The 24,029-nt window shown below is 50.4% G+C and overlaps 4 protein-coding genes across 4 annotated transcripts; 2 read left to right on the top strand and 2 right to left on the bottom strand.

Annotated features, from left to right (window-relative positions):
* Positions 1-3,084: 3,084 nt before the first annotated feature.
* On the top strand, positions 3,085-3,773 carry BO88DRAFT_425354 (uncharacterized protein; the record flags this gene model as incomplete). The annotated part of the gene is made up of 3 exons (XM_025708820.1): positions 3,085-3,410; positions 3,541-3,565; positions 3,600-3,773. 3 exons carry the CDS (start codon positions 3,085-3,087, stop codon positions 3,771-3,773), a joined length of 525 nt encoding a protein of 174 aa, XP_025563476.1.
* An 806-nt stretch (positions 3,774-4,579) lies between these two features.
* Positions 4,580-7,616, top strand: BO88DRAFT_487789 (J domain-containing protein). The gene is made up of 6 exons (XM_025712572.1): positions 4,580-4,847; positions 4,904-4,988; positions 5,075-5,301; positions 5,385-6,042; positions 6,101-7,042; positions 7,110-7,616. Exons 1-6 carry the CDS (start codon positions 4,818-4,820, stop codon positions 7,268-7,270), a joined length of 2,103 nt encoding a protein of 700 aa, XP_025563475.1. The 5' UTR covers positions 4,580-4,817; the 3' UTR covers positions 7,271-7,616.
* Positions 7,617-8,721: 1,105 nt separating this feature from the next.
* BO88DRAFT_38585 (Zn(II)2Cys6 transcription factor domain-containing protein) lies at positions 8,722-10,343 on the bottom strand. The gene is made up of 3 exons (XM_025704760.1): positions 9,904-10,343; positions 9,715-9,812; positions 8,722-9,649 (listed from the first exon to the last, which is right to left on the bottom strand). The coding sequence occupies exons 1-3, from the start codon at positions 10,105-10,107 to the stop codon at positions 8,917-8,919; spliced, it is 1,035 nt and encodes a 344-aa protein (XP_025563474.1). The 5' UTR covers positions 10,108-10,343; the 3' UTR covers positions 8,722-8,916.
* Positions 10,344-15,235: 4,892 nt separating this feature from the next.
* Positions 15,236-22,358, bottom strand: BO88DRAFT_339843 (putative gelsolin repeat protein; the record flags this gene model as incomplete). The annotated part of the gene is made up of 3 exons (XM_025703044.1): positions 15,236-15,485; positions 15,543-21,990; positions 22,196-22,358. 3 exons carry the CDS (start codon positions 22,356-22,358, stop codon positions 15,236-15,238), a joined length of 6,861 nt encoding a protein of 2,286 aa, XP_025563473.1.
* Between the last annotated feature and the right edge of the window lie 1,671 nt (positions 22,359-24,029).

Genomic DNA, 24,029 nt, shown 5'->3' with positions numbered 1-24,029 from the left:
AACCGCCCCCCCAATCCATGCACCATCCCTTCCTCTCCCGAACTTCTTGTCTAGACCTAGCCTGTTCCCTCCCAGTCTAGAAAACCCACGATCATTCCAAGCCAAGATTTCCCACCCACACAAAAACTCCACATATTCATTTTTTTCATTGACGCCCCCATCGTGAATAAAAGCCACAAAAGGGGGCGGTAGATAGTAGTGTGGAGGGGTGGAGTAAGTTTGCCGTGCCCTAGGGCTTGCAGGTACGTAGTACGTAGTAGTACTTTTTGTTATTCAAGCGTGAACAACAACACCAGCAGCAGCAGCAAGCAGCAACAATAATAATGGACTGTGATAAAAGGGGGAGGGTTTGGATGGGTCATCAGGGCTAGATAGTTAGTTCATCGTGTTCTCCATTTGCGGGGGTAAGAGAGAAAATGGGACTCCGACGGTAAGTAGTAGTGTTGGAAATGGAGTCTCTCGGGGAAGACGGAAGGAGATGGGATGGGATGGGTTAGTTCCAGTGTGCCCACGTAGAAGCTGGACAGTGGACACAGTTTGGGGGTCGGTTAGTTGTTAGGTTTAGTGCGATAGGGCTTTGTTTTCTGTGAGTGAGTGAGAGAGAAAGAGAGAGGGAGGAGAGGATGGTTTGTTTGCGAGTGTGAAAACGAAGTAGATGTGATGTTTAGATGGGCCACGTTCGTTGGGACTACGTGGTAGTTGTGGTTGGAGTAGGGTAGTTATACTATAGCTCTATAGCTATAGCTATGCATATCAGTAACTTAGTAAGAGGTAGGTTTGCAGTTTGCTTCCATCCTGTTTGCCCTGCAGCTACCTACCCAACCATCCAACCAACAATAAACAAACAACTTGAACAGGAACTCTACTCCGTGATTCAGGCATACAACTACCCAAGTTGAGTAGATGCCAGTAAAACTTTGATATCCACTACTGCAGTATATTCAGGCATGCATCCTGTCTACTAGAGAACCTGTCTTGCCAGATGGCTTGCCAGCCACGCGCTACGTAGTCGCATATCGCAAATGGTTTGTCCGGGTCCGTTCGCCAGGAACAAACAAAAAAGCACTCATGCTGCACAAAGAATAACTATCGATGCCAAAGGAGTATAGTATGGGACATGTGTCAAAGCCGGATTAGAGCCACGAAAGTCGGTCAAAGCAGAAAATTTTCTTCCCTTTGCGGCTTTTTTTCTTTTTTGTACCGAGATCTGCAGAGATTTTTACCTCAATTTTGTTGCCCCCAAGGTGAGTAACTTTGTGGAGGGGGGCGAGAATTTGATGAGTTTGAGGGATATACCTTGTTAGTTAGTTGAACTGGTTGGGTAGGATGTTATTGATGCGGTTTTGGCTGTGTTGAGGCATTTATTATTTATTATTGGGATGATCGAAAAGGGTGCACCGTATAGTTAGTTGTTCCGTCCCGTCAACAATTGATCGACAAAAAGGGAAATTTGGATCTAGAATTATTGATCGATTCCCGCACAATAAAGACTACTGCTAGTACTAGTAGCAGTACCATCTATCAGCCATGCCGCTATAGATCGACGCGCGGAGTAAATAGGAACAAAATCTGACAAGTTTGACAACTGAACCAAAAGATGCCCGATTTCCTCCGCAGTGAAAGATGCTGCCGAAGCAGCCGTGGTAGGATGTTGTTGTCATCTCCTGACTGACTGAAGTGATTGAACACTAAACTGCCTTGGACTCGACTAATGCAAGGTAATTTTGGCGCGTCATAATACCCGCTCGGCCCGTACGGCATCCACCCCTCGCCACTCGGCCAGGCTGAAACGGCTTGAGCAAGGTGCGTGGCTGTAGCCAGAGTCCTCGTGGGTTTCAAATGTGGTCCTGCAAAAAGGAAAAGAAAAGTGCGTGGATATAGATATGACTAAGAGAAAACCATGTCGATCGAGATCACATGACATCACAACTGGGGACAGCGGCATCGGAGACGGGTTTTGGTATTGTAACAGGAGTACCTTGTTTGCTCATCGCAGAGAAAATTTGGCTCATTTGGGGCCGAGAACCTCCTGCATGGCGTCAGACCACTGCATTTTGGGATAATATTTGGCGAAATATTTTTCTATTTTTTGTTATTCTTTATTCGGTTCTTTTGACCCTTTGTTCAACGTCTCCTGATGGTCTAATAATTCCGTTTAATCCGATTAAGTTGCACCGTGGGTACTACTGACTGGGCCGCATTAAAATTCTTCTTTTGTTTCTGTTTCCTTTGCCAGGCGCACAGAACTCAGTCAGAGATTTATTTGTGTTAGGCAGCTAGGCTGAACCAGAATTTTCTCACTCATTGTGGAAGGCAGCGAATAGTTCTTACTGGTTCCATCACGATGGGAGGAGGCAAGGGAAAGAGAAAGAAAAAAGGGTATAACCAAGAATAGTAGTAGACTAAGTAACTAGACTTTTTGTCGGGGAGTAGTGACTCAGGAGAACCCTAATTCGTGAAACTTCTTGTACTTACGGAGTCGCGCCCTTGTGCTCCGTAGGGCCACTAGAGATGACTTGGTGCGAGCCAAATCACTACGCAATCTCCCTTCTCCATGAGACCACATTTCACCATCGGCAAGCAGGGTTAGGTATTTCTGCTTCTAGACTGCATCAGAGTGGAGTTGGCACTCCCGACAGTAGGGGGATGCTTGGGTGGATCCCCCCGAGCCGGATGTGAAGATTTTCGTCCTGCTTTCTGTGCCTTTGTAACCTTATTGGGATGTAGTGAGTCACACCACTGCTTTCCCCGTTTCGGCAATCGTTCGGGTTGCGCCATTCTCCATCCGCCATCCACATCTATATATACGCCTGTTCCCGCTTCATGATCTCCTGATCCCCCCTTGGCTTGGGTTTTTTCCTCACCTCATCTCATCCTTCCCAGGGGTGATGGTCACTCCTTCCTTTCTAATCGTCTTATTATAAAAAAAGACCTCTTCGGACAATAGATCCCCTCTTTATAATTGGGGACTATTGTCTTGAAAATACCCGCTTCCCTTATTACACCTTTACGACCTACACCCCGAAAAGTATAAAAAAGTTTCAACAAGCTATATATCCTCTTTTTCGCCGGATTGGACGGAGAATGGGCCAGAGACATAATCGACGTCGCACACGACCCCGATCTCGAAACCGCAGCGTCAATCCTCTACTTCTTCCGTCCCACCCTTTCCCACGACCAGTCAATACCTGCACTCCAGCTGTTCCCTCCGCTTTCGACTGTCCTGAAATACCCGCCCCGACCTGGCACTATGGGCATTTGCTAGGGCAGAAGCGTGATCGTGCGCTGAGGATGGAGGCTTCTACGCTGGAGGCAGAACAGTATCGTCTCTTTGGCGGTCTCCCGGGCGACGATGTTGGTCTCTGTTATCGCATGTTGGAGTACTTCGGTGGACTCGATTATATCGATTGGTGAGTTGTTTTGACCCAAACTCTAGCACTGGAAGGACAATGACTAACAGTTCCCTCATAGTCCACAATCCTTAAACGCACTACCTGGGTGACTTTAAACCTGCAGACGTCATTGGGCTTTCTTTTGCAGCAATCCTATAATTGTCGTCCAGGCGGTGGAAAAATTATTTTTCAACAAAACCATAAAAGGGAAACGAAGGCATACCCAAATGGCACGCAAAACTCAACCGATCGCCAACGGGCCCCATCCCGACATTATCGAAAATCAAAATCCGACATCAGCGAAACCAGAACAATACCAGCCCTCGAAATAAATGCGCGAGAACCAGTTTTCAATGGAGGACCCAAGTCAATGACTTGTAGCAATGAAAATCCCCTCTACCTGTGAGAAGGGAGAGGCGCGATTGGATTGGTCTTTTGAAAGGCTTGGCCATGTGAACGCTGGCATGGAGGAAACCGGCACGCTTGCAACGTCGAGATCAGAGGGTCTGCCATGGCGAGGGCTTAGTCGCTTTCGTGGGTCGAGTTCGTGCCCGACCCAGTCTCCGGTCATTTTGGCGCTTGAATTCCCTGCGGAGCGGGTAAGTGACTCACATTGCGGATTTCTTTTTGCATTTCCGTCTGTCTAGCGTGTAGGGGACCTCCGTTCCCACGCTAATATCCAGAGCTGGCTCTGATGCTCGAAATTTATGAGAAAACGAAAATTACCAAAAAGTTTGGGATGGCGTTAAAAGTTGTCCATTCCTGGGATACACAAAAAAGAGGGATACCAGTTTTATGATGAAATGAAGCTTGGATGTGACATGCTTGTATACCTAAACCCGGAGATTTTCCTGTATCCTAGTAGATAGACCTGAGCGCTGTTACAGTATCAGTATGTACGGCCTGACATTAGTCAAAAAAAATGTCACCATGATAATTCATTCATACAACAGAGCAACCGAGAAAAAAATGTAGTCATCGCAATAGGCATCGACGAACTAGTCACGCCTTACGGAGGACTAGTTAGCTAAAAGTCAAAAGTAGACCCAAAACTAAGCACATGACCCTGAAAGCCTGAATAATTGGGACCAAGCCACCAAACCCAGTAAGGCAGGCGGTGTAGCCCCCTACAGCCCCGTAAAGGACACGGTCGATCACAAGGTACAGCCGACGCCGATGCGGATAATCCCATCTTGTCGACAGTTACTCCGGCCTGCTCTCTCACCTTCCCTTCACCTTCCACACTCTTTTGTCACGCCTGACAGAGGGATAATGCTCCTCTATTATACTACTTGAATTCTATACTAATTGTCTTGATCTGCTGGACATATCTGTCACGCAGCGTACTCAGTGTCCGGGAGACACTCTTTTTGTTCCAGTCCTGCCCGCTGCGGGCGACCGTGTCCATTGTGAAATTGCTTCACCATGTCTACCGACTACAATTACGATGACAAGGTCAGTCGCTTTCGGATCGGACGCCAATGAAACACACGAACTGACTTCTTCACTAGGGACAATTTTTCCCGTTCTTTGTCCTGACACTCACCAGTCTTGTCACACTCCCTCTCACATATAACCTTCTCCGGCCGAGCAAGGGTTCGTACCAGCCTTATACCCTCTAGAGGCTCGCAGGTTTCCACCGACCGGTTGTGATTGGTACTAATTCTCCCATTTCGCTGCAGGTCTCGAAAACACCGCTCCCCGGATAAAGTCCGAGTTCAAGCCAGAACATGCAGAGCTTATTGAGGCGCAGAAGCGCAAACGCCTGCGCAAAGAGCGCCGCATCAAGCGCATAATCACCGTTGTCGTGGGTTACGCTGTCATGGCATGGATGGCCTACCTGATCGTCGTCACCGCGAGGACTGTGCCCAAAGTTTGGGATCCTTATGACATTCTGGGTGTTTCAAGGGTGAGCATTCAATTTGTCCACCTGGCGTTTTGGTCGCCTCCACCAATAGGTTACGTAGCTGTACTAACAATGGCGGTTTCCAGAGCGCGGATGAGAAAGCCATCTCGAGACACTACAAGCGCCTTTCACTTATCTACCATCCTGACAAGATTCGGCCGGACCCCGCAAAGAATGAGACTATTGAGATGCTCAACGAACGTTTCGTTGAGCTTACCAAGGCATACAAGGCGCTCACCGACGAGGAAATTCGCAACAACTACATCCAGTATGGCCACCCTGATGGCAAGCAGAGCATGAGCATCGGTATCGCTCTGCCCACGTTCATCGTTTCGGAGGGTAACTCCAAGTACACTCTGCTGGTCTACGGTGCGCTGCTTGGTGTTTTGCTGCCCTACATTGTCGGAAAATGGTGGTATGGCTCCCAGCGCTACACTAAGGAACGGGTTCTTGTCGCAAGTGCCGGAAACATCTTCCGCGAATACAAAGAGGACATTACCGATGGCGGCATTGTCAACGCCCTGTCCTCCGGCGCTGAGTTCAAGGAAATGCTCCAGGGACCTAAGACGGATGCTGGACTCGCCAAGCTCGAGAAGATGGTTCTGGCTGAGGATTCCAATTTCCTGTCGCCCGAGGACCGCGAGGTCATCAAGGGTTTGGACGAATCTAGCAGACGCAAGGCTCTGGCATTGCTGTGGGCTTACCTCGGCCGCGTTGACCTGGAAGACACTACACTTAACGGAGGTACGTGAATTTGCATCCAATGCGTCTATAGAATCAGCTGACACTGATGTACCGACAGAAAAGTACGAAGCTGCACCGATCGCTTTGTCGCTGAATGAAGCCTTCACAGCAATCGCTCTGGCATTCGGTAACGTCCGACCCATCCTGGGTTCTTTCCGGACCTCCCAGCATCTCATCCAAGCTGTTGCGCCTGGCTCGTCCCCTCTCCTGCAGCTCCCCCACTTCACCGAGGAAGTCGTCAAGTCTGTTGAAGGCGCCGACGCAAAGGAACACTTCACCGTCCAGAAGTTCATGAGCATCCCCGAAGACAAGCGTCGCAGCCTCACTGTCGGTGCCGGCCTCATGTCCGAGAAGCAGTACACCTCCGCCGTTACCGTTGCCAAGCAGCTCCCCGTTCTCGAAGTCTCCCGTGCCTTCTTCAAGGTCATGGGCGAAAAGGTCATCACTCCTAGCAGTCTCGTCCAACTGGTCGTCAAGGCCCGCTTCATCCCTCCTGGCTACAGCGCGGACGTCCCGCCAGTCAACCCCACCGACCTCGAAGACATCGACCCCGACGAAGATGACCTCGACGCCATCATGGGCCGCAAACCCGCCAAGAACAAGACCACCAAGCTCGTCAACGGCGTCAAGGTCGAAGAGAAGGTCGAATCCATCCAGCCTCCCCTCGCTCACGCCCCCTATCTGGCCCGCGACCACTCGCCCCGGTGGCACATCTTCCTGGCCGACGCCAAGCAGGGCAAGATGGCCGTTCCTCCCTTCACCTTCACCACCTTCGATAAGCCCCTCTTCGACGCCGACGGCAAGCCCACTTTCAACGTCCAGACTCTCAAGATGCAGTTCCAGGCTCCTCCCCAAGTCGGTGACTTTACTTTCGTCATGAACATGCTCTGTGATAGCTACCTGGGTCTCGATACCAAGATGGAAATCACCCTCCACATTGACGACCCGGCCAAGGCGGCCGCTCTGGATGAGGAGGATGATATCAGTGAACCTGACGAGGGTAAGCCACCCAATTAAACCCCTAGTCTTGAAATAAATTAACCTATACTAACCATAATAATCTACAGACTCAATAGCCGGCCAAATGCAAGCCCTCAAGACCGGCCAACCACCCAAGAAGAAGACCAAGAAGCCCTCTGACGACTCCAGCGATGACGATGAAAGTGACACCGACGGAGATGCAGGAGATACCAGCGACACGAACACAGAGACCGATGTTGATGACTAAAGCAGATAAGTGTGGATTTTAAGTAGAGAAGAGAGAAGAGAAAGAAAGAAAAAAGAAGAATAAAACCAAACTCATTTTTTTACGGGATACTTACTACTTCTACCATTACTACTAACTATACTACGGGAGTTTCTATTTCCATTTTCCTTTTTTCCATATTAGCTACTACATCAAGGAATCATGTATATCCGTGGTGATTTGTGTATCTCATCATTTGGATGGAGTATCTTTGCAATTTTTTTGCATTTGCATCATGTTGTTGTTGCTGTTGCTTGTGTTATCATCTTATATAACTTGCATACCATGCCATACCATACCATATTCGCAATGAAAGCAGGGAATCCAGATTATCTATTCAATCTTCGAATGTCTGTCTTGTAGTATTCTTTTTAAAGCTCTCTCTCTAATTCATTCTTTAATTCAAATTACCTACTAATGTTTGTTCTTTCCCCTTCTAATTATGTAGTATGTATTTGTTACACATGGGCTGTGTGGTGAATAGACAAGGTAAAAAAGCTCTGCGATGATAACTTAGTGTAGTTACTAACTATGCTTTGTTCAGGACGATCTAACATTATGATTTCGTTTAGAAATCCACTCGTGGTCGTTTGTTTGTTTGTTCAATTACTATCAAATCAATCCTTCAACTGCAGTGGTGGGGCAATTGCATAGCGTGATTGTGTGTGGCTTGCATGCTGGCTTGGCTTTCTTCTGCCTAAGGCTACAGTACTAGTAGATAGTAGGGGACGAGTCAGCAACCGCCTATCCTTGGATAAACTAGCAAACTAGTATGAGGCCCCTTGCTTAGTTGTTGCTGACTGACATTAGTGGTCAGAGTCATTTGCTGTACTAGTTAGCTTTTATGGGATGATGTGGTTTCGAGGGAGGATAGGTTTATTGTTTGTTCGATTCCTTTATTGTACGTGCATCGCTGCCGAATCACGCTCTAATATTGAGGAGTTGTTCTCTTTCCCTATTGATGCATGATGCATGATGTATGGTGATAGTATGTATGGTGTAATAAACTGCTCGCTTTATCACTTCTTCGTTCTGTTCTGTTCTGCTCTGGGTATATATGGGAAGAGAGAAAAGACATGTGACCAGAAACGAGAAAGAAGGAAGGAAGAAGATAGGAAGTTCGAGTAGAATAGAGTAAGAAAGAGTCGGTGTATCAAGTCCGAGAGAGACTCCATAACTGAAGTGAAGAGAAGTAGAGGCCTACATAGGCCCAGATCTAGTAGTAGTAACGAACGCATAAGTCGAGGAAGGTCAAGGAACAACCCCTCAACGCCTGTGACCTTGCTTGCTTGTACATGTCAGTGAATCATCCTGTCTCGGCTAGCTTGAGCCGATCAAAACGCCGTGCCGGGTATGATATGATGTAGAATAAACCTTGCCGAGAGTTTCACAGGTACTCCATAAAGGACTATGATAGAAAACAAAAAACCGTACGCAGCACGATACAGAGCTAAAAAGAAAGCAATATAGGCGGCCAAAAAATGGCTGTCGGCCTGTATAATGTGCATGTACAAGGAACGAGGGATGGACGGCGGCAGAAGGCCTGTCCGATGAAAAGAAAGTGGGTAGAAAAGAGTATGAAAAGGACCGCAGTCACTTGATAGAGATACTATGTTATGTGACCACCCCTATCCACATGTATATGTCCAGCCAGATGGAAGAGATGCATAAACGGGCTGATGCTCCTGTACATGGAGGTTAAAGTCATTCATCATGACAACAGGGAATCCCGATGCGGTGGCGGGCTGGTGGGAGCCTGGCCTGGCTGCCACGCCAGCTTCCAGGCGGCTTTTGGGGGGGCCTTCATCACAGCTCGCAGCCATGTAGTAATAGAGGGGATGTCCATGGTCGGCCATAGAAGGGATAACTTCCGGGCATTTATCTTCACTCGAGAGGCCATGTGGCTCCAGGTTTGTTCGTGACAACGTCATCTGGTGGTATCCAGGATGAGGGTAACTATGGTATTGTCCCGAGTGAAGGGGCTGGGCAGGTTGCAACTCCCATTTCCAAGGCTCTGATCCTTTGGAGGAGGTAGGAGTGATGGGACTGCAACTACTGGGAGTAGGATCCGGAGGAGTGGCCGGTTCTGGTGAAGGATCCGTCGTAGCACTGCAGTCCGTCGAGGTGGACAGGAACCGCAGGTACCGCAGGTCTTCAGTGTCTTCCTCGGGCTCCTCTGGATTCTCTTCGGCCTGTTTGATCAATCCAAGACGATCCAGGATGGCATGAGTTAAAGGCTGACCGTCCGAGAGCTCGACGAGAGGCTCGCCGGGAAATCCTTCCTTGTCAATGCATAGTTTATAGAGCCTTTGGAGCGCCTTGACAACCAGTGAATGGTGGGATTCAAGCATCTCGACGAATCTATCCACACTCACCGCCACCAGTTAGTTAATTGTGACAGACCATAGAGAAAATCATGACCTTACCCTCGAGAGTATACTTTGGTTTGCGTGGCCTTCCGTTCCCGGAACAGACACGGATGATTGTAGGCCGAACAACGGTTGCACGGCTGTTTCCCATCACACTAGCATGAATGAGCATGGCTGGCCATCGAAGTGCACTGAGGCCAAGGTAGAGGCGAAAGATGACAAAGAAGAACCCAGTACTTCACCAACCTTGGTCTTCTTAACTCTGCAACGATCGCAAGCCTTCAACACATGCTTGCGTTTGACACGAAAGACGCGCTGGTCATGCTTCTCATCTCCCAGTCCTGCGCGAGGCTCGAGTTGCGATAAAGATGATACCGCAGCAAGATTGTAGATGGCGTCTGGGAAGCCTGGGATATGCGACTTGGGTCGCAGTTTAGGCTGCCTCGACATCTTGCAGGGGTGTTGCCGGTGTGCAGTCAAGATAATAACAGAGATGAGATAAAGAAACACTTGCGCACACCCACAGAGGGAAGGCTCAAAGAGAAAGAGTGATGGAGGGGAGAAGAAGAAGAAGAAGAGAGAAGGAGCAGGAGGAAGAAGCAGAAGAAGAAGAAGAGAAGGGACGAGGGGGTCTGATAGTGATATGAGACCTGACTAATAGATAAGTAGCAGGTTGCAGATGAGAGAGAAAGGAAGAGGGAAAGGAGGGGGAGGGGTAAGTAGATGATGGATGACAGCTACTTTGAGCGAAGCAAAGCAGAGCTAAGCAAAGCAAGCAGGTGGGGTGCGAGATAATTGCTAGGGGGGGAAGAGGAAGGGGAGGGAGGGATGTGACAGCAGAGGAGGCTGAGAGAGCATGCCTTGACTTGTCTCTGAAGGAATTCAATCAAGTTGATATCATTTTATGCCAGCCTGCATATCGAATGCCCCGCACCTCCCTTGGACTTCTGCTACCCCACCTCTCCTCCGAACGACAAGACAAGACGAGACGAGACGTATATCGCCTGAGAAAATGCGATGGTGACGTGGAAAAGCGGCCTGTCACGATATCAACCGGCACCGGTCGCTCGACGTCCTTCAGGCCGTTGTGGCTGTGGCAGCCTAGCAGGTACACCCAGGGGTCCCCGCATATCTGGACAGATATGCTTGACCAAAGCCCACTATGTTTTTGTTTGCTGATACAGGTGACCACCACCACTTCCCCTCCAATTTTGCTGGCGCGAGACACGCCAGCAGTCATGCCTGTCGACGGTCCGAGCCGTCAGAACCAGAGAATGCCCATGGCACCGCTCATCGGCACTAGCCGGGCAAAATCCTGGTCATTTGGGCAGCGAAGCGCAGAAATGAGCCTTCAAGCTGACCTTCCTGCGCCATGCCAGTGGTGGCCTTTCGGCATCAAGGGTAAACTGACAGACACTCATCTCGTCGCGTCAGTCTTTTGCGACAGACTTGTCGCTTCCGTATTCCGTATCTTTCCTACCCTTCGCCCGTCACCCTCTTGTTTTTCTTTTCTCTTGTCAGTGCTGCTGGGTGAGACATGGCCATAGCACAGGAGGACCGGAGCTGCAGTCTCAGGCAGAGCTTGGGACCGATGAGGGAAACATTGATACCACAGGTCTGTCTGGCAGGCGCGTATCGAATGATTTGCCAGCTGCCATTGGCACACGGATGACCGGCTCACTAACACTCTGACTACCGCCCATGCAATCGACGAGCGCGTGCTTTTCGCTGAATTCAGCGTTACGCCAAGGGCGATGAGTCGGCGTTGGCCCAATGGTGTGGGCTGTCACTTGCTTTTTCTCTTCAAATTCTAAACCTTTTTTTTTTCTCTCTTCCCCTTTCCTTTTTTCTGTTTTGACTAATTTTTCCTTTCCCGCAGATTTTCGGGCAATCACCTGCACAGGCATGTTCTGCTCAACTTGGCCTAGTAGTAAGCAAGAGACGTGCAGCACACTTAGAAATAATAATAATAAAATATGAAAATGAGCGCGGCAAAGTCGGGTGGCCTTCATCCAGTCAAGAAAAGCCGCATAATGCTTTGGTTCATCGGCAGAGCTAGTCAATAATTCTGAGCTTTGTAAGCGCAGTATTGTAAGTAGACTGTCTAAAACAGGGACCGGGGGTCTAAGTATTGCTAAGGTCCACTCCCGTCATATCAGCGAGGCCATTCATGGTATGTGTGGCGTTGCTGTCATACCGAGAATGATAGCGGCACGATAATGAGCCCTGTCAAGAGATCACCTGAAAAATTAATAATAGAAGAAAATAATGCGAGACTGAGATGCCAATCTATTGGAATGGATGCCCCGCCCCAGGTCACTGGGAAGATGCGTGCAATGGCATTGTTGGTGACAGAAGTGTAATAAACATTGAGTAAGCGTCAGCGCGTCAGGCTGCAGTTGACTTGCAAGGTGCAGAGGGGTTGCACGACGTGCGCTTATTGCATCTCTGCACGAGCCGGGTCCGTCAGAGAGGGAATAGAGAAGAGAAAAAAAAAAAAAAAAGGTATCCGTGCATGTTGACCTGTATCGAAAGCGTAACTGGACTCCAGCTACCGAAAAGGAAGCGGGTAAAAAAACATGGCATGGACATGGATATATTCGAATTACATTTGATTAAAAATGTTGCTTCCATCCTATTTTCATGCAGTATCTTCTGATTGTTGTCACCTTCGGGCCACACATTGTGTCAAGGGAGTTGCCTCAGAGAGTCGATACGAGATCAGGCAAGCCCGGGCCACAGGGGATCCGATAACACCCTCAAGTGTTTTAGCAAGAGGACTAAGAGCAAGGCAGGAGGATCATTGATGTGATTTCCCCTCTTTCACCCGCTTTGAATTGAGGGGGTCCGAGGATCCTGCGAGAGCGCAAGTCAAACCGCACGGGCAACTTGCAGGGGAAAAAAAGGTCCGCTCACCTGCAGGGCCTTGGACCTGAACGGAGGGGTTATGGTGGTGGTAGTGGTTATGGTTGATTTCTCTCCGTCTGCTTAACCTTGCCCCCTCTAATTTGCCCTACTGAAAATAAACTTCCGTCATAAAATATTGAAATCCATACATCAGGAACGTACTGGGGATAACTGTGGCGCAGGCAATGCGCGGGGCATTCAGGATAGGTCATTTTTGACTGTCACCCCTGCTGAAGGTTAATCTCAGTTTGCGAGCATCCCGTCGATCAAGCCTGGGCATCGTTCGGGAATTAGGCAGTAAACATCAGAACGGATGAAAACTCATCGTAAAGAATGTCATAAAATGGACCGAAGACGGGAGGATAGAGAGGGAGAGAGAGATCGGGATTGGAAGAGGAGAATTGCGGATGGAACGGAGCACGAAAAGAAGCAACCGAACAGGAAAGAACTACTGACGGATTGATGCCCGGCCTCTTGCCAAATGGAGCCAATCACGGCAACGTGACTTTACTTTCTTTCCCTATTTCGCCCGTTCGTCCATAATGACTTTTCAGTGCGACTCGTTCGTTTGTGCTTCATTCATCCTCGTCGCCAATTCCTTGGTTATTATCGTTATTGTTATTGTTATGACCATGGGAGTCGCTGTGCTATCACTTCTGCCCCTCCGCCAGATATTTGTCTCCCCATCCCGATGGCACAGCGTCCATATGGTCCCATGACGATCCTCCTGATGACACAGACACACCGACAACAACACCGAATAAGAGACTCATAAGTTTTCCTGGGAGGCAAAAACCAGAGAGATGGGAATTTGATAGAGCGCGCACCACAAAAACCGGTGAGAAACTTTGCAATCAAGTCTATACATCCCAAATCTCGTGCCGCGTGCCCAGGCAAAACCTGGCATCACCTGCATTGCATGACATAACCTAGCATGATCTCTGTTTACATTTTCAATTTCATTCAATCCATGGGGAAACAGCCAAGCCAATGGACAATCAAGGAAAGGAATAATTTCTTGGTGTTTTTCTCTAAAACCTGGATGAGCGGCAGGGATTGATTGATTGAGTAAGTGAGTGAGCCCTTCCCTAATGGCAAAAAGCAGTGATGCGTGAAAAGCCCGGGCGAATTATGGTTGGTCTATTTACTACACACCGCGGTACAGTAGTACTTAGTGCTGATGTGCTGATGCTGGGATGATAACTGTGGTTCTTCGGGACAGGCAACACACCTCTCCTCGGCTCCGAAGAAGCATCGCGCAGAAATGCCGCTGAATTGTCAGACTACTCAATGGGTAATGGTACATACATACATACCTACGTATACGTGCCGACGGCAGGTGAAATGCGCGGACACGCTCTGTTTTCCACTCGTGGCTGCCACGAAGGCCACAGGGCTATTTTCCTTTTTTTTTTTTTTTTAATTTGATCATGCCCACCGACAAAACTCCGTGACGATATACAACCAGCTATGTATGTAGTATTGCGACCAACTCTGCCCATCAGATGTTTCTCTTGAGAGCTTCGGAAAACATTGGCCAACCTACGGAGTAGAGGCAACCAAATCGAGGGAGAGATGTGCGTTCTTTTCACATCTTGCAGATCAAAAACCGAATGCACTTCCTTCCGGACATCGACCGATGCTCGTCGATACGGAGTGCCATAACTCCGAGACCCGTGACCAAGGTAACGAATCAACAAATATGCGAAAACCGGAGTTATGTCGAGTCAAACCGCTACTACTCGTCAGAAGTCCAGCTGAGAACCCCGGAATAAGCAAACAGAGGGGTCAGCTAATCACGGAAAAGATCTCATACAAATAAAAATCTCTCAACGAGCAAAGTAGACAGGTCAGGTATGGATACGAAGATCGATGGTTCTTCTTTTTTTTCCCCCTATGTATGCAAAAAGACGGAAAAGGGAAGGAGATATCTGGTTAAGAAAAATGAAAAAGAAAGTAGGAAATGGTGATTGAGGCAGTAATAACGTAGTATACAGTAACTACTACTCAAGTGAATAGTACTCGAACTCATATGGAGTCAGCCAATGATAATCCCTGATTGCCTTATTCCAGCTGATCAGGTGCAAAGGAGAAAGTGTCTCTCCAGTCAAGTTTACAATTTCCGCCAAACCTCCTTATTATGATTTTCTTTTCTCCCTCTTATAGAGAATGCCAGTGATTAGTAGCCTTAGCAATTGACAAGGCAAGACTAGAGCAGCAGACTGGATGATGGTTCGCGGCGAGGTCCGGTTTCGGGTCTCATCTCACCTCCTGTCTTTAGTGAAGTAGAAGTCTTTCTATATTGAGGCGATATGTATCGTACACGGAATCAGTGCCAATATCTTCATCGAAGCGAAGAAGGAAAAAGTAAAATAAGTGAACAGCAACCGTAACTCCCAGCACACAGCCATGTAGATATGCACAAAATGACTGCCACATACACACCCCGCCATGTAGGCTCCTTGGAATACAAAAAGCAATGTTTCCACTTTCCCATCCCATGCCATCTCAGTCCCCAGTTCTGTACAGATAGACCCAGCCGAGCTAGTATATGCACATGTAAAACCCCGTGAAATCGCTATGCACAGCTAGTAACCAGAAGAAGAAAAAGTATACCACAACGAGAGAGGACACCTCCCAGAAATAAATGAAAAGCCGAGAGAAAAGAAGATTAAGCGGACCGAATCGCTTCAATAGCCGCATTGAGGGGGAACACCTGGGGAAGGCGCTGCGAAGGATAGCCCGGGATCCACTTTCGGAACGCAGTGCTGCAAGACTCCGGAACTCCTCCGAGGGCGACAAAGCTCTTCGGAATGAAGGGTCGGTCTTGAAGCGATGCGGTGAGAATTCCATATTCGTGCGCAAGGACTACCGCAGATGCGAACTCGGCGGGTCGGCTGGAGGCTTGGTCGCCCACGATTCTAATCAAGGGAAGAATGTTAGCAGTCGGGCGGTGAGAACAGGAAAGTGGCACATACACATAGATCTCGAAAAAGGTATCAAGAACATAGACTCCCTTGGCAGTAATGTCCTTGAGGCAGAATGGCTCGATTTCCTGAACAGTGTCATTGGGCCGGATAACCGGAGAAGGCGAGCCTGAGCGACGCAGCCAGAACCCTGAACGTTGGCCGAGCTCGTGGTCGATACGGAAAAGCCGCGAGCGATATCGCTCGTGGTTGGGTTTCACACGCCAGTAGTCGGTGCTGGTATCGCCTGTCTCTCGTTCCCAATGGGGAAAGACTTCGAAGAAGCTCTCTGGCTCCTCACCCTCAGCCACTTCCTCGAATTCACCGGTTAGCCCAAGGTCCATGCCAATCAGGCGCGCAGCACCAATCTCTTCGGCGGAGCTGCCCTTGCCCTTCCAGAGGAAGAGCTTGCCGAACATCGCAGAGATCACAAAGGGGTAGCCGGAGCTCAGATTGCTTGGCGAGAAGCTGACTTCATCGAAGACCATCTGACCCAAATGCTTGCGCCCGCAGAGCATGAAGATGGCGGAGGAGCTAGAGCGAGAACTCAAGCCGCGGCGAGTAATGAGAATGCCCCCCAGGGCTTGAATGAACCGAGCGGGTTCCTTGCCCTGCTTGATGATCTCCAGCTTGGACCCATTATCCTTGGCGACTTTGCGAGAGAAAGCCTGGGCATCATCGACTGCGGAGTCGGGGACATCATCACCACACCAGAGGTGCACTTCAGAGCGTACAGTGCCATCAGCCTCAAAAAGATGCACGCACAGGTACATGCTTCCTTCATACAAGATGTATTCCTGGTTGACAGGAAGATCCTGCTTCTTTCCATCTCCTGTAATCTCCCACAACTGTCTCTTCAAAGTCCTGATCTTGGCATTGTCGCTCTTATCTGCTAGCATCAACTGCGTATCAATGTTGACACGGTCGCTCGATTTTGGGAAGGTCTTGAAGAAATCAGATATGGCTTCCCAAGATTCATCGGCCTGAGGTACAAGAGAGGTTGAAGATCTCGATGAGAAGCGGTCAACAGAGGCCCTGGACCCCTTGGGAGGAACAGGGGGGGAGGGCAAAGCTTTATCCCGTGGCGACGAGTTGCGTGAGCCTATGGTGGAAAAGAGCGAGGACGCGGACCTCTGCTGAGTTGGATGAGTATAGTTCTGGTTGTCCCTGAAGCTTGCCCTCAAAGGCGAAGGAGAGGGTGAAGAAAAGTGAGTTGGCGAAGCCCGTGTCTGGTTAGAGACAGGTGTTGCTGGCAGTGGAGCTGTTTTCGGTGGCAAAGGCGGCTTTGCCGAGAGTGAGCTTCGTATACTCTTGAAGTATGCGCTGGCATTCTCTCGAATATTGGTAGCAGTCTGATCCAACACTGTTGAAGGTTTAGGGGTCGTGTCATCGGGCTTCTGCGGTGTCTCTCTCTCTATCAAACGAGGGATGCTCCTCTTGAACTCAGTCGGCTTGCTTGTTGCGGGCGTGTCAATTTGGCTCGGGCTCGCTTGCGGTTCGTCATTGGATTTGACTTCAGTATTAGGAAGGGGCCAGCCGCTGGAGGCTCCCGCAGGACTGCTAATGGGTGAGATGTGTGCTTCTGACCTCGGTGCGTCCAAAGTAGATGCTGGAGATTTCGGGATCGCCTCAGGTGCTTCTGACGAAGAAATGGGAAGCTCGAACTCTGCATCCAATGATGGAGACTTCACAGTATCAATATTGTCGACCGAGGTTGGACGTGCAGGTGCTGGCTCGTGTGCAACCGAAAGGTCTGATGGAGACTTCAATACTGCATCACCCGCCTCAGGAGCTGGACTTCTGGTTTCGGGTTCTTCCGTTTTTGGCGAAGGGGGGTTCAGAACACCATTCTTCTCTTCTGCGGCAGAAAACATGGGCTCGGGAACGTGCGCATCCAAAGAGGCCGATGGGGGCTCGTCCACCCCAAAAATTGACGATGAGGGCCTATTCTCGTCCTCACTGGCCGACATCTCCTGTGCCTCAATAGTCTCGTCGTAAACCGGGCTTGTAGCTTCAAATTCTCTGGTATCCATATGGACCGGTGGCGGTGGTACATAAGTTTTCCTTTCCAAGATCGGGCTTGTAACTTCGAGTGTTGCCTCTTCCGCCTGTCCTGGCAGCCCTGAGGCGTCAGGGCTCTCGAGAGTTAGGTTTGTAGTCTTAGATTTATCGCCATCCGCAAGAGCTAAAGGCTCGGGCTCGTGAATGCTCCCTTCTCGGACTAGGATTGCAGGCTTGGCCTCTTCATTTTCCAACAGAGTCGAGAGATCCAGCGCTCCATTGGCTTTTACCTGGATCGGGCTCGTAGCATCAAGACCACTCATACCCACAGGTGCATTGAGCACCGGTGCAGTGTGAACTTCTTCCTGGACTGGGCTCACAAGCTCAGGTTCATCTTTACAGAAAGACGCTGAGGCAACCGGTGCACCGTTGATTTCCTCCTGGATTGGGCTTGCAGGTTCAGACTTCTTACTCATGAGTGCTGGGGGCACTAGTGCATCACTGTTCTCCTCGTAGGTTGGGTAGGCAGGTGTGTCTTCCTTTTCCAGGGGCGCCGAGAGCTTTGGTGCCGGACTGACTTCGTGAATCGGGCTCACGGGTTCAAGTTCATCATTATCCACTGGTTCGGGAATTACCAATGCATCGTGGACTTCTTCCTGTAGTGGGCTCGCAGGCTCAGGTAGACCATTTTCAACAGGCGCTGGAACCACCGGTACATCGCTTATTTCTTCTCGAATCGGGCTGGCAGGCTCAGGTTCAGCCTTTTCCGCTGGTGTATCGAGGACTGCTTCCTGCAGTGGGCTTGCGGGCTCAAGTTCGTCTGATACCACCGGTATATCGTTTACCTCCACGCGGATCGGGCTTGCGGGCACGGTTTCAGTTCTATCGGCTGGTGCTGAAAGCACTGGAACATCGTGGGCTTCTGCCCGGAGTGGGCTCGCAGGCCCACAGTCATCCTTATCAATAGGCGCTGAAACCATGGGTGCATCGTTCTCTTTCTCTTCGAATGGGCTGGCAGGTTGAGGTTCCTCAATCTTGGGTGCTGAGAGCGCTGGAACATCGTGGGCTTCTGCCTGGAGTGGACTCGCGGGTTCAAATTCATCCTTATCAATAGACGCTGGAACCAAGGGTGCATCGTTCTCTTTCTCATTGACCGGGCTAGCAGGTCGAGGTTCCTCAATCTTGGGTGCTGAGAGCACTGGTGCATCGTGAATCTCTTTGTGGGATTCGGTCGTAGGCTCTGGCTCATCGTTATGATTAGGCGCTGAACCTTCGGGTGCATAGTTCATTTTCTCTTTCACTGGGCTATCATGTTGGGGTTCCTCATGAATGGGTGAGGACAGCTCTGGGGTATTAGTATTATCCTTGTGCAGTGGGCTCAGGGGCTCAGGTCGTGGCTGTCCCGGGATTTCCGGAAGCTCTGGTGCATGCGTGACAGCCTCATGAACTGGACTCGCAGGTTCGGGGGTCTTTTCTTCCATGTATGTCAATGGCTCTAAAGCATGTGTCGTCTCCGTGTGCAATGGCATGTCTTCGGCTTTCTCTACATCCACATGTGCTGGCATATCCGGTGCATCACTTTCCTCCTCCGTCTCCGAGTACATCGATTCTGGTCTCTGTGCATCCAAAGGTGTTGGCGGAGACTCTGGTACATGATTGCTTTCATCAAAGAGTGAGTTCGTACCTTCCGGTGTAGTACCCTGGGGCAGGCGTCTCTTTGGCCCTCTAGCTCGACCCTTGGTCAAATGAGTGAGTGCGCCAGCTTGAGAACCTTCCACTCCTGAGCTGCTTTCCCCAGCACTGCCGAAAGAAGGACCTTTCATGGACCCGTTGATCGGTGCGGGCGGGCCACGGGACAAAAGGCCCGCTAAGGCAGGGTTTAATCGGCCTGCGAGTTTACTTTTAGCAGCAGGACCCTCGGTCTCAGCAGGTGCACTTGTAGCCTGCATCAAATCCCCCGGTGGCAGAGAACGCACCGGATTGATGCCCTCCTCCTTTACCTCTTCAGCGTTCACCTCTGCCCCGTCTGTCTTCTGCTCTTCGCATTCTCTCTCTTTTTCCGGAAGTTTTGGCTCAGCGGCCTCCTCGGCAGTATCATCAACGCCCGGCTTGGGTGGTTCTGGAGCGATTGGCGAACCTTGGAACTTTTCGAGGGGCTCAGCGCCGGCAGGGGACAGTGGCGATGCAACCTGGAAGCCATGCGTGCTTTTTGGTGTGCCCGGCTCTCTAGGCGAGAGCGGCGAAAGCGGCGACGAAGAATCGGCTGCTGAAAGATTGCTTTTGATACTGCTGGACTTGGTCAAATTGTTCCGCATTGCAATTGCTTCAGGTACAAATTTGCCGGGAGCATCCTTCTCCCCCGCAGTATTACGTCTCAGCGAACCCCCACTGGCTTTGATCGCTTCTTTTTGCTTCAGAATGCTGTCTTTCAATTCGTCCACTTTCTGCGACTTCTTTGGTCCGCCCGAGGAGTTCAGAGCTGCCTTGCCTTTGAGAATATTCTCTTTCAATTCGTCCGGCGGCACGTGTTTTGAGGACTCTGCTTTCTTCAGCCTTCCAAAGATATTCTTGAATTCCGGTTCCTCCCTGGGAGACTCATCCTTGACCACTTCCCTGCGTCGAAGGTTGGCTCTGAAGTCTATCACAGGAGACAGAGGCTTGGGCCGATTCAACAGCGGATCACGAGGGGATGCCAGGGGCGCATCGATAGTGGTCTTGGTTATCGGGCTTAGGTTAGATGGCGTACGCTTGTGTTTAGTAGCTCCATCTTCCGTTTTCTCGGGCTCAGCCTCTGTTTTGGTAGGCGACTCCTCTTTCGAAGGAGAGGCCTCTTCGGTCTTCTCTGCAGGTGGTAAAGTGCTATCCTGAGTATCTGCGCTTTCTGCGGTGGTTTCGGGTTCTGCTTCCTTTGTCTTCCCAGCATCTTGATTGGAAAATATGTCGGGGATGCCGGTGATACTGGAGGTCTTCGAGTGACCACCAGGAGCAGTAGTCCGCATAAGACCCACGGGTGTGACCTCTTTGAAGCTTGCGGTTCGACCCAAGTCAACGCTACCTTTTGATTGCCGATCCTTGACCCAAGAAGCCTGTTGAGAGGGCTGCCGCTTATGCCTAGGTGATTCATCGCGGTTCAAAGCACTCTCGAGCCAGGAAGCTTTGGTCGGGCTCCATCTCTTGGGATCCATCGTTCTCGAAACTGACGGGCTTGATGGTGGTAACGAGCCGGAGTCCGTGCTTTTTTCAACGCTGCTGGTAGAACGTGTATGCAGACTCAGGGAGGGTCTACGGTCCCCTTCATCTAGCCGCGCACCACTGCTGCCCGGAACGGGAGGTGTAGCTGGTCGTTCGCCATCTTTGACCGGATGAACGACAGTCGCTTCGCTATGGCTAGACCCGGGTCTGTGGCTAGAACCGGGCCTATGGCTGGAACCGGGTCGATGGCTAGAGGTCGGCCGCGAGGGCGAAAGACTTGCGCCATCCCTGCTCATTCTGTATGAAGGCGCAGTGGAGAAAACATCACTGCCGGAAGGAGCAGCGAAGCTGTTGCGGTTGCTAGAAATCGAATTACCTCGACTAAGCCCCGACGGCAGCTGAGCGCTCCAGCGTTTAGACACGCTATCTGATCGCTTCATCATGGCACTTTGCACGAATCCACCGAGCCCCTTGGTAGGAGACGTAGAACGCTCGGGGGACAAACGCCTAGGCGAGGGGGGTGATGATATCTGGTCATCTGCGCCGTCCTCCGTCTTTCGCGGCTCGAGTTTTTGCGCGCTCGTCAGAGGCAAAGGAGAGCCAAGCCCAGTGGCCGTCGACACAGAAGATATGCTCGAATACCGATTACCCAAACTACTCTCTGCAAACGTCGAGCTTGCCCTTGACGGAGACCGCGATCGCTCTTCCACGAGCTCGTGATTTTCTGCTTCCTTCGCCGACTCTGTGGGGTGCTCTTGGTTCGCCTCCGACTCCTTGACGCTAGTATCAGGGTGCAGAGGGTGCAATGAGTCTTCCTCTACCTGCTTTGCGCGGGTCGGAGACGGGCTCCCTCCCTCTGTGTGGCGGGACCATGGTACGTCCTTGAACGAAGGAGAAGACGCGAATGGGCTCCGAGATACCCCATGATCATCATTAGAGGTTGTGGACATGGCTCTGAAACGGCTCTCACGCGAGGGCGACGCGGAGAAGAAAGCCCTGCTGCTATCCCGAGACGTGGGTCTTTGTTGCCAGGAGAGAGTGCCGGCTCTGCTCCGGAAAGGTGAGATAGGTCTTGAAGACGTCTCTCCATCGTTTGCCGTCAGAGTAGACCCCCTCCGGCCATTGTCGGTGGATATCGATGCGTCATCTCGAACCGAATCAGCCCCGTTGCCAGTGTCATGCCCCGGGGTGTGAGGGGTAGGCTCGAGGTGTTCCGGGGGGTCAATCGCTCGCTGGCTGAAAGAAGACATGCTCAACCGAGCGGGATCTAATATCGGTGAATCTTTCGTGGGGGAAATCGACCGTGCCCGCTCTGTATTGGATCCCAAAAAACGGGACACAGTCAGCATTCCTGAAGATGACAGATTTGGAAAAGGACCAGCCAGCCGCCAGCCAACCGTGAGTCATGGCGACTAGGAATTTTCTGTTTGAAAGGGGGGGCGCCGGGTAAAAAAGCAAGGGAAATCAAATACCAGCTCTCCGAGCCTGTCTTTCCTTCCGACCCTGCAGAATTTCCTCCTCCAACTTCTTTGTGCGTTCCTCGTCCTCTTTATCGCGCTTCTCTCCTAATTCGCGGATGCGCAAAAGGAAGTCGTTGACATCCTCAGTGCCATCCGCGTCGGTTGTGGACGACATGGCCAGCTTGGCACTTGTTCAAGGAGCCCAAAAATTGGGTAAAGAAGAAAAAAAAAAAAGAGGGAACAGAATAGAAATGGTAAGTCAGAAAAAGAAAAGATGCCCTTTCAATCCGAATAAACACCGACAAAAAAAAAAAGCCCCCAGGAACGGTGGGGTGTTGACAAGAGGCACCAGACAGAAGAGGGGAGGGGGGGAAGAGAGGGGGGAATGATTTGATTGTTTGTGAACCAGAGGAGTTGGAGTAATCAGGAAGAGTGGAGGGAGTGTCACGGTTAGTGGTGGTGGTGGTGGTGGTGATTGAGCGACACTCTGGCTCTTGCCCACTTGAGTGACTTCTGTGACTGATTTGTGCCGGATCTGAGCCTTAGGAAGGGATAATCGTGTGTCTCCAGCTCATTGTTGTTGCTGTTGCTGCTGTTGTTGTTGTTGTCGTTGTCGGGTTTACTCCACCTTTCACCCTGGGCGATCCAGTGTGAAGGAAGGAATGGCAGCGAGAGCCGGGCAGCGTCTTTTTCGTTTCTAGTGGTGGATCCGTATCGACGGCCAGCTGAGCACCGTGAAGGCAAGAATAGTAATGCTCCTCCATCGTCAAATAAAACCCGGCGAAGGCACGCACATCAGCTGCCGCCCCACAGCCGGAAGCCCAGAGGAAATTAGGATGAGGCGCCCGACCGGATTGACACTTGCGCATCTCTCTCTTAACTTTCTCCCTCCCGGCACCAAATAGGCGAGATCAAAGGCCCATCCTGATGGGGTTTATCGTGTCACAAATCCCAAACAAAGAGAGATGGTTCGCTCGGATTCCCCCAAAGCTTCATCATCATCATCATCATCAGTTGACGACGGGGATGTTTGGAAGTTTCTCTACACGGAGAACTGTTTACTTATCCGGGTCCGGCTTTTGCGGTGGAGCAAATCTCAACTTTCTCTGCCGCCCCGCGATCGGATACGCAATCATTTTTTCCTGGCTGACCGGCCTACTGTCCAGTTTGTTCCCTTCTACTCGGGCAGCATTACTATCCTTGGGAACCTCGGTTGGGTCAAACTCGGCACACAAAGCTTGGTAACTTGGTGTGGAATCCACGGATGGATGGTCTTGAAGGGGAAGGGGGGAAAGAAAGGTGGATATGCGAAGATAAGCGGGAGCTTCTCAAGAGTCCCATCAACCACCCAGCAGGATCGGGTCTGACGACTTTAATTCCCCCTTCCACCCGGCGCAGGACTAGTATCGTGAGACACATTACTGGCGGCAATCCTTGCTGAAACCTCGTGGTTGACGTAAATCACGAGGCGAGGCGCTCCCCTAGTGGGAACTGGGAACACCGTTGCCTTTACCATGTTCGACAAGGGCCATCGTAGTGTAGTTCGTGGACCCTGAAGGCGATTTGTCTGATCGCCGTTCCGATACCCGACCAGGCACTAATAGTTGAGACAGGGGCTCTGCTAGTGGTGCTTGGTAGTACTCAACGGGCAGAATAAGTGCAAGCCAGCATAGTACTAGAATGTTGTCTCCCTTAAATTTACTATCGATATTCGTAGGTTAAGAGTTGGGTAATCAGGATACTATGAAGTTCGGTTATGAGTATGGATGCATTTACTCTTGTGATAATGTTGAATGCTAGTAATAATACTAAAAGTATTTATGTGGTCGAAACATCCATCGTGAAG

This window comes from Aspergillus vadensis (assembly GCF_003184925.1).
Source record: "Aspergillus vadensis CBS 113365 unplaced genomic scaffold BO88scaffold_10, whole genome shotgun sequence".
Taxonomy (NCBI): domain Eukaryota; kingdom Fungi; phylum Ascomycota; class Eurotiomycetes; order Eurotiales; family Aspergillaceae; genus Aspergillus; species Aspergillus vadensis.
This window is presented reverse-complemented; position numbering and strand designations above follow the sequence as displayed.

Excerpts from the sequence above, each read along its gene's own strand:
- BO88DRAFT_38585 (XM_025704760.1), bottom strand. The coding sequence starts at position 10,107 with ATGTCGAGGCAGCCTAAACTGCGACCCAAGTCGCATATCCCAGGCTTC. Across the intron at positions 9,813-9,903 it reads GCAGAGTTAAGAAGACCAAG|TGTGATGGGAAACAGCCGTG; the intron begins GTTGGTGAAGTA and ends CATTCATGCTAG. Across the intron at positions 9,650-9,714 it reads ACCAAAGTATACTCTCGAGG|ATTCGTCGAGATGCTTGAAT; the intron begins GTAAGGTCATGA and ends GAGTGTGGATAG.
- BO88DRAFT_487789 (XM_025712572.1), top strand. The coding sequence starts at position 4,818 with ATGTCTACCGACTACAATTACGATGACAAG. Across the intron at positions 4,848-4,903 it reads ACTACAATTACGATGACAAG|GGACAATTTTTCCCGTTCTT; the intron begins GTCAGTCGCTTT and ends CTTCTTCACTAG. Across the intron at positions 6,043-6,100 it reads AGACACTACACTTAACGGAG|AAAAGTACGAAGCTGCACCG; the intron begins GTACGTGAATTT and ends ATGTACCGACAG.